Source organism: Nomascus leucogenys, chromosome 8 (genome assembly GCF_006542625.1).
Source record: "Nomascus leucogenys isolate Asia chromosome 8, Asia_NLE_v1, whole genome shotgun sequence".
Lineage (NCBI taxonomy): Eukaryota > Metazoa > Chordata > Mammalia > Primates > Hylobatidae > Nomascus > Nomascus leucogenys.
This window is the reverse complement of record NC_044388.1, coordinates 4,473,333-4,486,905: the sequence shown is the minus strand read 5'-3', so window position 1 is coordinate 4,486,905 and position 13,573 is coordinate 4,473,333. Positions and strand designations below refer to the sequence as shown.

The following is a 13,573-nucleotide window of genomic DNA, read 5'->3' as shown; positions in this document are numbered from 1 at the left end:
AAACCCTCAAAAGATACTAGGGAAAGACAGGATACAAGGGTGTCACAAATACATCGACTTGAGGGCTGGGTTTCTCAGAGGGAGCAGTCAGTAGCGCCCTACCCCTCTTACTGTAAAAACCAAAAGGTGGCCACTGAAAGGAGCAACGAGGAAATCATCGGTGATTTACTAACAAACATTCCTTTGCTTTTATGCAGTCAGAACCAAATTAAAGTAAACGGAGGAGTGAGTGGGAGGTGGGGCCCAGACCCAGACCCAGTCAGTGCAAGCAAGTTTTTTTTTTAATGTGGCCTTGGAGCAGAGGCAAAAGATAGGACTGTCCTGGAGGTGGAGTCAAAGATGTTTCCTTTCTTTTTCAAAGCAAGAAACTAGAATGTATTTAATGCTAAAAAGAAGGATCCAGGCCGAGAAGGGTAAAGAAAATGCAGAATGCAAATTATCCCCTCACTGGGGGATATCCGGGAGCGAAGTCCCTGAGCTGCTGAGGAAGCTTTACGCCTAAGGAGGTACCTCTCTGCCTTTGCAGGAGGGTGGGAAGTGGGGTGAAGATTTGAAGGTTTGAGGAGGGAGTCCAGACAGGGTTCTGTCTGTAGGCCTGTGTTTTCTCTGGAATCACTGTGGGAGGGCTTGCTGAGCCAAAGGATTAGAGGGGCCTACTGTCTGGCAGGCCTCGTATTAGGCCCTTGATGTACGAGATCTCTTTTCATTTTCATTATTATTCGACGAGGTAGGTAATATTATTCCCTTTTTACAGAAGAGGAAACTGGTTCAGAACTGTGGGCAACCAGCCCAAGAGCATGCAGCTGTCCAGGGGCAGAGTCCACATCTGGCTTCTTTGTCTGGAGTTGAAAGCCAGATCACCACCTTCTGGTATCTTTCATTTGTGTTAAAGGGGTAATAGGTAGGAAGTTAGCAAATATAATTTGAATAATGACGCAAGACCATCATGTAGAGGTTTACTATAGACTGTACATGACTGAAATCATACTTTTGTGTTTATGAAATGCTTTGATTATTTATTTTAGGGAATATTTACAAAAGGCTGTAAAACAAAAGTTTAAAAAAGTGAGGTCACTGGAATTAATGGTCCATAGTTTTATCTTTGGTTTTTATAGAAGTTAGCTGCATTTCAGTTATTAAGAACCTCCACTTCACTCATAAAAATGCTCTCTGCATTTCTTTCTGTAATTCATAGGAGTTGTTTATATTAGACTATTATTATGGGAAAATACGCTGCTTTAAGAATTTTTAAACTTGGCAATTTTCAGACTTAAAGTGTTTGAGATTCTTCTGTTGATAGTTTATTTAAAAAGAATTACAAATTTCAGATTGTGGCCTGGTAGGGATGATACAAATACAAACTGAATATACCCACAGTGATTCCTGCCTCCACAAAGTAAACCTGTGATTACATGGAGCCCGGTTTGAAGATCTTTATTCTAGTTTCCGTTTTTCACTTATCTCGCATGATTTTAGATGTGTTTAAGGACTACCTGGATAACCAGCTTAGAAATACAGACTATATGGTGTGGTTTCATAATGCAGGGGTTCACAGGGGAATCATGGTCGTTGTTGAGGGATGTGAGCCAAATGTGCAGTAACAGCTGTCATAGCCTTAGATAGACACAGGGGCTCTCTAAATTTTTACTGAATTAATTAATAGACTGCAGATCCTAGATCTACGTAGGAAGAGAAGGTCAATGTAGGTAGGGGATTCAAATCAGTAAACAGTCTTTCCAGTGGTTATTTGGCAATTATTTTTCTTTCCCTTTTTTTTCTTTTTTTGACACAGAGTCTCACGCTGTCGCCCAGGCTGGAGTGCAGTGACACAATCTTGGCTCACTGCAACCTCCACCTCCCAGGTTCAAACGGATTCTCCTGCCTCAGCCTCCCAAGTAGCTGGGATTACAGGCATGTGCCACCACGCCCAGCTAATTTTTGTATTTTTGGTACAGACGGGGTTTTGCCATGTTGACCACATTGGTCTCAAACTCCTGATCTCTGAGACGGGTCTCAAGATCCCTGAACTCCTGAGACGGATCTCAAGATCCACCTGTCTCGGCCTCCCAAAGTGCTGGGATTACAGAATTGAGCCACTGCTCCCAGCCTGGCAATTATTTTTCTATTGCATTATTCACCACAGCGTAGCATCTCTCAGTACTTTTCTGTATTTTTTATTTGATCCTAAAGCTACTTTTAAAAATAGTCCTGCATTGCTTCTTCCACTTTGGTGTTGTATGGGTCATTGGATGTTAACTGACTTGCCTCAAATCAAAATATGAGTCTCTAGAGAATCCCCAGCCCACAAGTCATTAAGTTTTCCCAAAGAAAAGTTTGAATTGTTTGCTTTTCTTTTTTCTTTCAAAACTGTATATGGCATGTAATTTAATTTTTGGCAAGTTTAAATTCACTTAGAAAACTAAGCAAATGCCAAGACATAGATAAATTATACAGGTGAGCTCATTAAAAATAATTCCTTATCTGTACCATCCATTCCACTAAAATTTAAGAGAATCTTGGAAAGTTCAAACTATTGGTTAGATCCCCCCAAATGAGGTTATAAGGAAATGAACCATTTATATTCCCAGTACAATATTGTATTAAGATAGTCATATGCAAGAAACTTATAAATTAGTTACAAGGACTTCCCCACGATGAATCAGAACATCCTACTTGTTAGTGACTATCTCTGTGATTTACAACTTCTCTGCAGGATCGCTAAAGCAACTGGTTTATTTCAGTGTACCTCTTCTTGTAACTTAAGATCAATAAGAAAAGAAAAAAATCAACATAATTACTACAAAACATTAATGAAAGATAAATGTTATGTGTTTGGTTTGTGATCATCGTAAAGCAATAGTCAATGAGTTGTAATTCATAGCTTATGAAGCCACTAAAAAATTAATTATCCCCAAACAGGGAAATATAAACAAGGTGCTGGAAAGTAATTTATTGTGGCAGTAGACATTAATAATGCATATATCTGTGACAGCTTTAGCCTAAGCCCAAAGTTTACTTTGAAAACAGGAAGAAAACACATGGAACTACTTATAACTATGATTTTTAAAATAATCATGAAACTTTAAAAAAATTCTGTTTTAATTCGAAGTTGGAATCAGGTTGCAATGATTATTCATAATCCTCCCTCCTCTGGCTTGACCCTTCCAACAGTCTCAGGTGCTTCATTTACATACATCAGTTTTAGCAGCCAGCTCTTTAAGTGCCCATTTTCTTACTCCTCCTCTTGAGAGAAGAGATTGCCTCTCTTTTTGAGATGGAGTGAGTCTCGCTCTGTCGCCGAGCCTGAAGTGCATTGGTGCGATCTCGGCTCACTGCAGCCTCTGCCTCCTGGGTTCAAGCGATTCTCCTGCCTCAGCCTCCTGAGTAGCTGGGATTACAGGCGCGTGCCACCACACCCGGCTAACTTTTTATATTTTTGGTAGACATGGGGTTTCAACATGTTGGCCAGGCTGGTCTTGAACTCCTGATCTGAAGTTATCCTAAAGTGCTGGGATTACAGGCGTGAGCCACCGCACCTGGCCAAAATTGCCTTTTCATACCTAGTCCTTGTACCCAGTGCGCTATTTGGCTCTCCATGACCTTTATTAAGTGAATGAGTGAATCTATAAAATAGCTACCAAAATGAATAAGTGTACTTATCAAATCTGCAGCAAAGAAAGATGCCTAGGCTACAATGATCGCTGATCTGGCCATTTTCAAATCCTTTTTTTTGTTTTATTTTTTATAAATAAAAATGGATCTGAAAATGGATGCTATCGACCTCTTTTTAAAATCAGAGAAGTTTATGTCTCCAAGTTATTCTTCTCTACTCACTCCCCTAAAAGAGTCATTTTGGTTTTGTTAAGTTTTATTTTTAATGCTTGGTCTCTTAGCTTAAACGATTCTTTCCCAAAATGATAGTCTTGAGGGTGTCAGATTTCATTAATCCTGTTACAGTTAGTGCTCCTCTTTATCAAGAACTTCATTTCCATTTCAGGTTTTTTGTTTGTTTGTTTTGTTTTGTTTTTGTTTTTGAGGCGGAGTCTCGCTCTGTCACCCAGTCTGGAGTGCAGCAGCAAGATGGCAAGATCTCGGCGCACTGCAATCTCCGCCTCCCGGGTTCAAGCGATTCTCCTGCCTCAGCCTCACGAGTGGCCACGATTACAGGCACCTGCCATGATGCCCACCTAATTTTTGTATTCTTGTAGGGGGGGCGCTTTCAGCATGTTGGCCAGGTCGGTCTTGAACTCCTGACCCCTGGTGATCCACCCACCTCGGCCTCCCAAAGTGCTGGGGCTTACAGGCGAGAGCCACCGCGCATGGCCCCATTTCGGGTTCTTACTGGAATACTTCTTCCCAGTCATTTTCCCCTGTCTTTCCTTCTCACAGTCATAGCTGCATGTTCCATTATAGAAGAATAATAAGGCCAGGCACAGTGGTTCACGCCTGTAATCCCAGCACTTTGGGAGGGCGAGGTGAGTGGATCACTTGAGACCAGGAGCTCGAGACCAGCCTGGCCAACGTGGTGAACCCTCGTCTCTAATAAAGATACAAAAATTAGCTGGGCATGGTGGCAAGTACCTGTAATTGCAGGTATCTGGAGGCCAAGGCAGGAGAATTGCTTGAACCCCGGAGGCAAAAGTTTCAGTGAGCTGGGATCTCGCCACTGCACTGCAGCCTGGGTGACAGAGCAAGACTCTGACTGAAAAAAAGAAGAAGACATTCTTAGGTAAACATTTTTGTCAGATATTGGCCCTGAGCTCTTGGAGCAAAGTTTGGGTGGGTTAAGTGAACTGGTTAGGATATAGGACCGCCAGAAGTCCCCAGACACTGTGAGGTCGTCAGTCTGTAGAACTGTGTTTTGGTTCTTCTTCTTTGTTTTTTCTTTTTCTTTTCTTTTTTTTTTTTTTTTTTTTTTTTTGAGACAAAGTCACACTCTGTTGCCCAGGCTGGAGTTCAGTGGTGCGATCTCAGCTCGCTGCAACCTCCTCCTCCTGGACTCACGCAATTCTCGTGCCTCAGCCTCCTGAGTAGTTGGGATGACAGGCGTGTGCCACCACACCCAGCTAATTTTTAGTATTTCTAGTAGAGACAGGGTTTCACCAAGTTGCCCAGGCTGGTCCTGACCTCAGGTGATCTGCCCTTCTTGGCCTCCCAAAGTGTTGGGATTACAGGCATGCGCCACTGTGCCCTGCCTGGGTTCTTCTGAATTCAAGGTCTTTATGTGATTTTATGTCTCCTGCTTGAGATTAGGATATGGGATTATACTCATTCACCACCCATCCCCTCCCTTCATGACCACCTCTCCTGGGCAGAGGAGAGGGTTGCCTGACTATGAATAAGAAAAAGATAAGAGAAGATCCTTCTATTAGAGATAGACTTTGGACTAAATCTTAGCTCTATCACATCAATATCTTTCCCTATAAAATGGGAATAAGAGTTATCTCATAAAGGGCCAGGTGCAGTGGCTCATGCTTGTAATCCCAGCACTTTGGGAGGCCAAGGCGGGCAGATCATCTGAGGTCAGGAGTTCGAGACCAGCCTGGCCAAAATGGTGAAACCCCGTCTCTACTAAAAAACTACAAAAATTAGCCGGGCATGGTGATGCACGCCTGTAATCCCAGCTACTCAGGAGGCTGAGGCAGGAGAATCGCTTGAACCTGGGAGGCGCAGGTTGCAGTGAGCCAAGATTGTGCCACTGCACTCCAGCCTGGGCAACAAGAGTGAAACTCCGTCTCAAAAAAAAAAGTTACCTCATGAAGAGGTAATGTTGGTAAAGCACCTGGGATCTAGTAGCTGTTCAATAAACATTAATTTTGTTTTAGCCAAAATATTTCACTTGCATCATCTAATTTGATCTTCATAGAACCCTGACAAACAAGCAGAACAAATATTGTAATCTCTTCTTTACTGATGATTAACTTGGTATTTTGAAACTTCTTAAGTATGGGTTGAACATCCTTTATCAAAAATGCTTGGAATAAAAACTGTTTCAGGCCCGGCGTGGTGGCTTACACCTGTCATCCCAGCACTGTGGGAGGCTGAGGAGGGTGGATCACCTGAGGTCAGGAGTTCGAGACCAGCTAGCCAACATGGTGAAACCCCATCTCTACTAAAAATATAAAAAATTAGCTGGGCGTGCTGGTGCACGTCTGTAGTCCCAGCTGCTCGGGAGGCTAAGGCAAGAGAATCGCTTGAACCCAAGAGGCAGAGTTTGCAGTGAGCTGAGATTGCACCACTGTACTTCAGCCTGGGCACCAAGAGCGAAACTGCTTCTCAAAAAAAAAAGATAAGAAAAGAAAAGAAAACAAAAGTGTTTTGGATTTCAGATTTTTGGGTGATTTCAGAATATTTGCATGTACGTGGGGATACCCATACATAGGCTGGGATTGGGCCCAAGTGGAAACACAAAATTCATTTATGTTTCATGTACAGCATATACACATAGCCTGAAGGTAATTTTATACAATACTTTACATTTTGTGCATGAAACAAAGTTTGTGTGCATCGAACATCAGAAAGCAAAGGTGTCACAATCTTAACCACTCGTGGACTGTGGTTGTTTGACAGCACCAGCATTTCTGACTCAGCTTATATGTTTAGAGGCAACCAACAAGTAACCATTTTCTTTTCTTTTTGAGATGGAGTCTCTCTCTGTTGTCCAGGCTGGAGTGCAGTGGCGAGATCTCGGCTCACTGCAAGCTCCCCCTCCCAGGTTCCCGCCATTCTCCTGCCTCAGCCTCCCGAGTAGCTGGGACTACAGGCGCCTGCCACCACGCCCAGCTAAGTTTTTTTTTTTGTATTTTTAGTAGAGACGGGGTTTCACCATGTTAGCCAGGATGGTCTCGATCTCCTGACCTCGTGATCCGCCCGCCTCAGCCACCCAAAGTGCTGGGATTACAGGCGTGAGCCACCGCGCCTGGCCAAAGTAATCATTTTCTTACACTTATTCACACGTAAGTACTTAACAGTAGAAAATATGACATACTTTTCCCCTTTTTTTGAGACACAGCCTCACTCTGTCTCCCAGGCTGGAGTGCAGTGGTGCGATCTCAGCTCACTGCAACCTCCGCCTCCCAGGTTCAAGGGATCTCCTGCCTCAGCCTCCAAGTAGCTGGGATTACAGGCATGTGCCACCACGCCTGGCTAATTTTTGTATTTTTCGTAGAGACAGGATTTCACCATGTTGGCCAGGCTAGTCTTGAACTCCTGACCTCAAGTGATCCACCCGCCTCGGCCTCTCAAAGTGCTGGGATTACAGGCGTGAGCCTCCTCGCCTGGCTAACATACCATTAGTATAGTGAAAAAGTCATGTGTTCAGTGTAACTTGGAGCATCATGTTGGCTCTCAAAAAGTTTTGGGTTTGGAAGAATTTTGGAATTTTGAATTAGGGATGCTCAACTTTTAATAATAATAACTAACTTATCAGCACTTCCTACTTGTTAGGCATTGTTATAAACAGTTTACATTTAATCCTTACATCAGATGTATGAAGTGTACTAATAGGTCCATTTTACAGATCTGGAAAATTAAGGCATAGAAAGGCTAAATAACTTGCCCAAGTTCAAAATGCTAGCAAATAGAAGAGTTAGGATTCAAACCCAGGTAGTATGATTCCAAACGCAATGCTCTTTGCTAATACTCTGTAGAGGGGGCTATGGATAGCCTCTGCCCATCTTAGTTCTTTTTTTTTTTTTTTTTGAGACGGAGTCTCGCTCTGTCGCCCAGGCTGGAGTGCAGTGGCGCAATCTCGGCTCACTGCAAGCTCCGCCTCCCGGGTTCACGCCATTCTCCTGCCTCAGCCTCTCCGAGTAGCGGGGACTACAGGCGCCCGCGACCACGCCCGGCTAATTTTTTGTATTTTTAGTAGAGATGGGGTTTCACCGTGGTCTCGATCTCCTGACCTCGTGATCCGCCCGCCTCGGCCTCCCAAAGTGCTGGGATTACAAGCGTGAGCCACCGCGCCCGGCCCATCTTAGTTCTTAAGTGGGACCTTCGGGTGGGCTTGGAACCAAATTAATGCAAGACAGATTAACAGAAGAAAAGCGTGCATGTTTTATTATCTTTTTACATGTACATGGGGTCCCTCATAAGAGAGTGAAGACCCCAAGAAATGGCCAAAGCAGAAAGATTTTATACCTTTTAGACAAAGAACTACACGTTTTGTGAAGAAATGACAGGACAAAGGGGGTATAAGCTAGGGGTAGTAAATTCCAGGGGAGTCGCTAGGAGATAAATGGAGGGGATGTAAAGCTGTTGGAGGATAAGGGTTTTTTCAGTAAGTTTATTTATTCAGCTCCATTGCAGCATCACTTCTTAAGTCACTGGAAACGAGGGTTATCTTCTCGTGCTGGTGCAGAGAAGGCCGCTTTTTCACAGGAATTTTTATGGCTTGATAAGAAAGGGCAGATCTGGAGGCCCTTTCTGCCACCGCTGCTTCTCAAGCAACTTCACTCAAAAATATTTATATCAGAGAGGCATATTTTGGGGTGACATACCCTAGTTTCCTTCAGCTCTTAACTGCCTCCATTTCCGACAGATTTTAAGTAGTGGACTTGAACTTGTATCTTTCCAAGTCTAGGGCACTTCACTCCCAGAGAAGGAACGCATTAGGCCATTCCATAAGTAACACTGCAGCAGAGACAGCACTAAATTATCAGATCTGCCAGCTTCCGGGACAGAACTGTATTAACAGGGGAAGGCGTATTAGGGCACAGATTATGGCCAGAGTGCTGGCCCAGAGAAGGCACATCGAGCTGGGGCGGCATGGGAGCCCTGAAAACACAATAGGAAAGGGTTTCCGTCTTCACATTTTGCACTTTGGAGACTTGAGTCTAGAGTGGGAAGGAACACTGTTCCCAAAGACCCCTAGACTTTCACAGTTCATGGCCCTTACCGCTTTCTACATGATAGTACAATTATCAGCTAGTATTTCTCATCTGCTTTTAGAGTGCAAGATCATATTTTACTTATTTTTATACTCCCTATGTGGAGCATATAGTAGGCACTTATTAAGTGTGAGTTGGAGGAATAAATGAACCTAAACAAATGACATGCTTGAGTCCCAAAGGGATTTGGAGTTTGCTTCAGTTTTGTTTTGTTTTTCTTTGTTTGTTTCTTTTTTGGAGATGAAGATCTTGCTATGTTGCCCAGGCTGGTTTCAAACTCCTGGTCTCAAGCAATCCTCTTGCCTCAGTCTCCCAAAGTTCTGGGATTACAAACATAAGCGACTGCAGCCAGCCAAAACTTTTATTCTGATAGCTAAAATATTTTAATGGAGATTCTTTGTGGGGAAGATGTCAATATTTTCAACTGTTCTCTTATAAAACTTAATATTCTACCTGTTTTAATATTTTCATTTTTGTATTTATACCCATTTAAAACTACAAATAGGATATATAGCTTTTAAAATTTGAATGTGTAATTTAATAATAGCTATCCACCCACACCTATTAAAATGTTCCTACATCTATTGAAATGTTTACTAATGCATAAAATCTTACAAATTTCAAGCCGCACCGGATTTTCAAGGCTTTTGTGTAAGTAGATGAAGTGAATGCCATGTTCCTCCCAATTGCAATCTGTTAGCAGTATTTTAGTGTTTCTACTATTTAGTCATCTGTGATATGAGCTGTAAATGGCAGCTTGAAATAATCTGAAGTTTTGAAGATGCGTTTTACAGCTTTTAACATTGCATCCAATGTGTTGGAGAGAAAAAACTTTTTCTCTACTCTTTTAGCATCAGTACCTGAGGGCGTATAGATTAAACTAACAAAAGACAGATTAACAGGAGAAAATGCACATAATTTTATTTATTTATTTTGGGTGTGCGTTGCCAAGATACAGAGCTAGAAATTTTATTTATTTATTTATTTAGAGATAGGGGCTCACTTTGTGGCCCAGGCCGGAGTGAAGTAGCTGGAACACTGCTTACTGCAGCCTCAGCCTCCTGAGCCCAAGCCATCCTCCCGCCTCAGCCGTGCGCCACCATGCCCGGTTAATTTTTGTATAGAGATGGGGTTTCGCCGTGTTGCCCAGGCTGGTCTCGAACTCCTGAGCTCAAGTGATCCCTTCCACCTTGGTCTTCCAAAGCGCTGGGTTTGCAGGCGTAAGCCGCCGTGCCTGCCACAGTTTTTGGCACGATCTGGGCTCACTGCAAGCTCCGCCTCCTGGACTCACGCCATTCCCCTGCCTCAGCCTGTACAGGCGCCCACCACCACGCCCGGCTAATTTTTTGTACTTTTAGTAGAGACGGGGTTTCACCGTGTTAGCCAGGATAGTCTCGTTCTCCTGACCTCGTGATCCGCCCGCCTTGGCCTCCCAAAGTGCTGGGATTACAGGCGTGAGCCACCACAATTTTTAAATTAATGTTTGCAGGCAGGGAGTGCACCGGAAAACAGTGAAACTCAAGGAGCTTTGGGCTTTAAGGGATGATGAATTGTGGGGAAGTGACTGGGAAATAAATGGGGGGAACTCATGGAAGATAAGGGCTATTATAGTAAGGTCTATTTATGAGAAATCATCTTGGTGTCCATTCCCTGTCTTCGGTGAAAAGGATGATAACCTGTCTGATTGATAAGAGTTGGCTCTTCTTTCCCTGGTTCGGGGAAGGGTGTTTACCTTCCTGAAAGGGAAATATATGCCCTGATTCTAGGGCAGATAAGAGGAGGGCAGATAACTCTTCCTGCATCTGTCGATTGTCAGTTGCTTTCTGCTCAAAATAATCCTCATGCTAAAGTGCACATTTTGGGGTGGCATATTCCGATTCTCTTCAAATGTAAAGCAACGAATATTACAGCTGAAATGTATTCAAATTATTTCCAGTTTTATCTTGATTTTTTTCAGTCCTATTGATGAGAAACAGCTACTTCCTTGTAAAAGAAATCTGTTTTTAGAGGTTTTTTTTGTTTTGTTTTCTGTTTTTGTTTGTTTTCTGAGACGGAGTTTCTGTCCTGCCCAGGCTAAAGTGCAATGGCGCGATCTCGGCTCACTGGCAACCTTTGCCTCCCGAGTTCAAGCAATTCTCCTCCCTCAGCCTCCCAAGTAGCTGAGATTACAGGCATGCGCCACCACGCCGGCTAATTTTGAATTTTTAGTAGAGACGGGGTTTCTCCGTGTTGGTCAGGCTGGTCTCGGACTCCAGACCTCAGGTGATCCACCCTCTTCGGCCTCCCAAAGTGCTGGGATTACAGGCGTAATCCCACCGCGCCTGGCCTGTTTTTAAGCTCTTGACCTAGCACAGGTACTCTTTCTTTGTGTTACCTGTTGCATTTCATTTAATTCTTTTAAAGTTATAACAAGAGATATAAGACTATAAAGAATATTTACAAAAATAAAAGGGGAGGGAAGTCAACCATAATCCTATTCTATGAAGATATGTTTTTACATATTTCCTTTCAATGTTATCTATGCATATCTCTTTTATATAGTTTAAGTGATGGGGCATTCAGTATGGGATGTAACTTATTCCACTTAACTTTACATCACAAACATTCTCCATGTTCTTGCTTACTTGGGGTCCTCATTATCTAACAGTGGCATAGCGCTAACCATCTCCACTTAGGCTTCGGGGCTGCCTCCAGGCTCTTGGCTAGGCATCCTGCTAGCACTCTCATCCCTAAGGAGGGTGGATCGTACTTGGCTCCTCCCCACCAGGTGGAACCTGAGCCTCCGGCCATTCAGAGATCAAGCCCCAGGCCTAAACTGCGACTAGACAAAGAAGGCTTTTGGCTCCCTTCCTGCCCTCTCACCAATCTCCCAGGTCCGGGCTTGGTGGAGCCTGCTCTGCGGGCACTCCAGGTCCACTCCCTCGGGGTAGAGGCCACAGCGCCATCCCCTTCCCCATGGTCTCCCTACCCCCAACCTGCACTGGGCGCTCCGCCTAGAGGTGAGTCCCTCCCAGCTGTTCTCTCCTTCTGTCCTAGCCATCCGCAGAGCCACCCTGTGCAAAGGAAGGAGTTAGGCTGTGCGCCCTGGGCGTCATGATCCTTCTGCGGGCCTCCGAAGTGCGGCAGCTGCTTCACAATAAGTTCGTGGTCATCCTGGGGGACTCTGTGCATAGGGCGGTATACAAGGACCTGGTGCTTCTGCTGCAGAAGGACCGCCTGCTCACTCCCAGGCAGCTTAGAGCCAGGGGGGAGGTGAACTTCGAACAAGATGAGCTGGTGGACGGAGGCCAGCGGGGCCGCATGCACAACGGCATTAACTACCGTGAGGTCCGCGAGTTCCGCTCCGACCACCATCTGGTGCGTTTTTACTTCCTCACCCGCGTGTACTCCGATTACCTCCAGACCATCTTGAAAGAGCTGCAGTCGGGCGAGCACGCCCCCGATCTGGTCATCATGAATTCCTGCCTCTGGGACATCTCCAGGTATGGTCCGGACTCCTGGAGAAGCTACCTGGAGAACCTGGAGAACCTGTTCCAGTGCCTGGGCCAGGTGCTGCCCGAGTCTTGCCTGCTGGTGTGGAACACGGCCATGCCTGTGGGCGAGGAAGTCACCGGGGGTTTTCTTCCGCCCGAGCTCCGGCGGCAGAAGGCCACCTTCCTGAAAAACGAAGTGGTCAGAGCCAACTTCCACAGCGCCACCGAGGCACGTAAACATAACTTCGATGTACTGGACTTGCATTTCCACTTCCGCCACGCGAGGCAGAACCTGCACTGGGACGGGGTGCACTGGAATGGACGCGTGCACCGCTGCCTCTCCCAGCTGCTGCTGGCCCACGTGGCCGACGCCTGGGGTGTGGAGCTGCCCCACCGCCACCCCGTGAGCGAGTGGATCAAGAAGAAAAAACCTGGCCCGAGAGTTGAAGGGCCGCCCCAGGCCAACAGAAATCACCCGGCCTTACCTCTGTCCCCACCCTTACCTTCCCCCACATACCGCCCCCTGCTTGCCTTCCCACCCCACCGCTTGCCGCTGCTCCCGCTCCTGCCCCCACAGCCTCCTCCTCCCATTCTCCATCACCAGGGAATGCCCCGGTTCCCACAGGGTCCCCCAGATGCCTGTTTTTCCTCAGACCATACCTTCCAGTCGGATCAATTCTACTGCCATTCAGATGTCCCCTCATCAGCCCATCCAGGTTTCTTCGAAGACAACTTTATGGTTGGTCCTCAGCTGCCTATGCCCTTCTTCCCCACACTCCGTTATCAGCGGCCTGCCCCAGTGGTCCATAGGGGTTTTGGCAGGTATCGTCCCCGTGGCCCCTATGTGCCCTGGGGACAGCGGCCTCGACCTTCAAGGAGAAGGGCCCCAGCCAATCCAGAGCCGAGGCCTCAGTAGACGGCCCTAGGCCTTATTTCCTCTTTATGAACATGGATTGGACAGATAGGACACTTCCTTTCCACTGCTCGGTCTGAACAGACTGACCTTGTTAACAAGCCTGGAGTCCATGCCTGGTCTTTTTGTTCATTGCTGTTACCAAGAAAGCCAAGGAAGAGCAGTCTGACTCCTTCTTCTTGGCTGCAGCCTCTTCCCCACTTCCTGGGGGTGACTCAGCGTTAATCCTGCCTCCCTACTCCTATTCTCTTTGCCTTTGTGTAAAAATAAAACGGAAATAAAGAAGTTGCACAGAAGTA

The 13,573-nt window shown here is 45.5% G+C and overlaps 1 protein-coding gene across 1 annotated transcript in view; it reads left to right on the top strand.

Moving 5' to 3' along the window:
• PCED1B (PC-esterase domain containing 1B) overlaps nucleotides 1-13,573 on the top strand; it is a 20,677-nt gene extending 7,104 nt beyond the window's left edge. The window contains exon 2 of the mRNA XM_003265360.4: nucleotides 11,925-13,573. Coding sequence (XP_003265408.1) covers nucleotides 11,982-13,277 — 1,296 coding nt within the window. The 5' untranslated portion in view covers nucleotides 11,925-11,981 and the 3' untranslated portion in view covers nucleotides 13,278-13,573. The remainder of the gene's footprint in view (nucleotides 1-11,924) is intronic.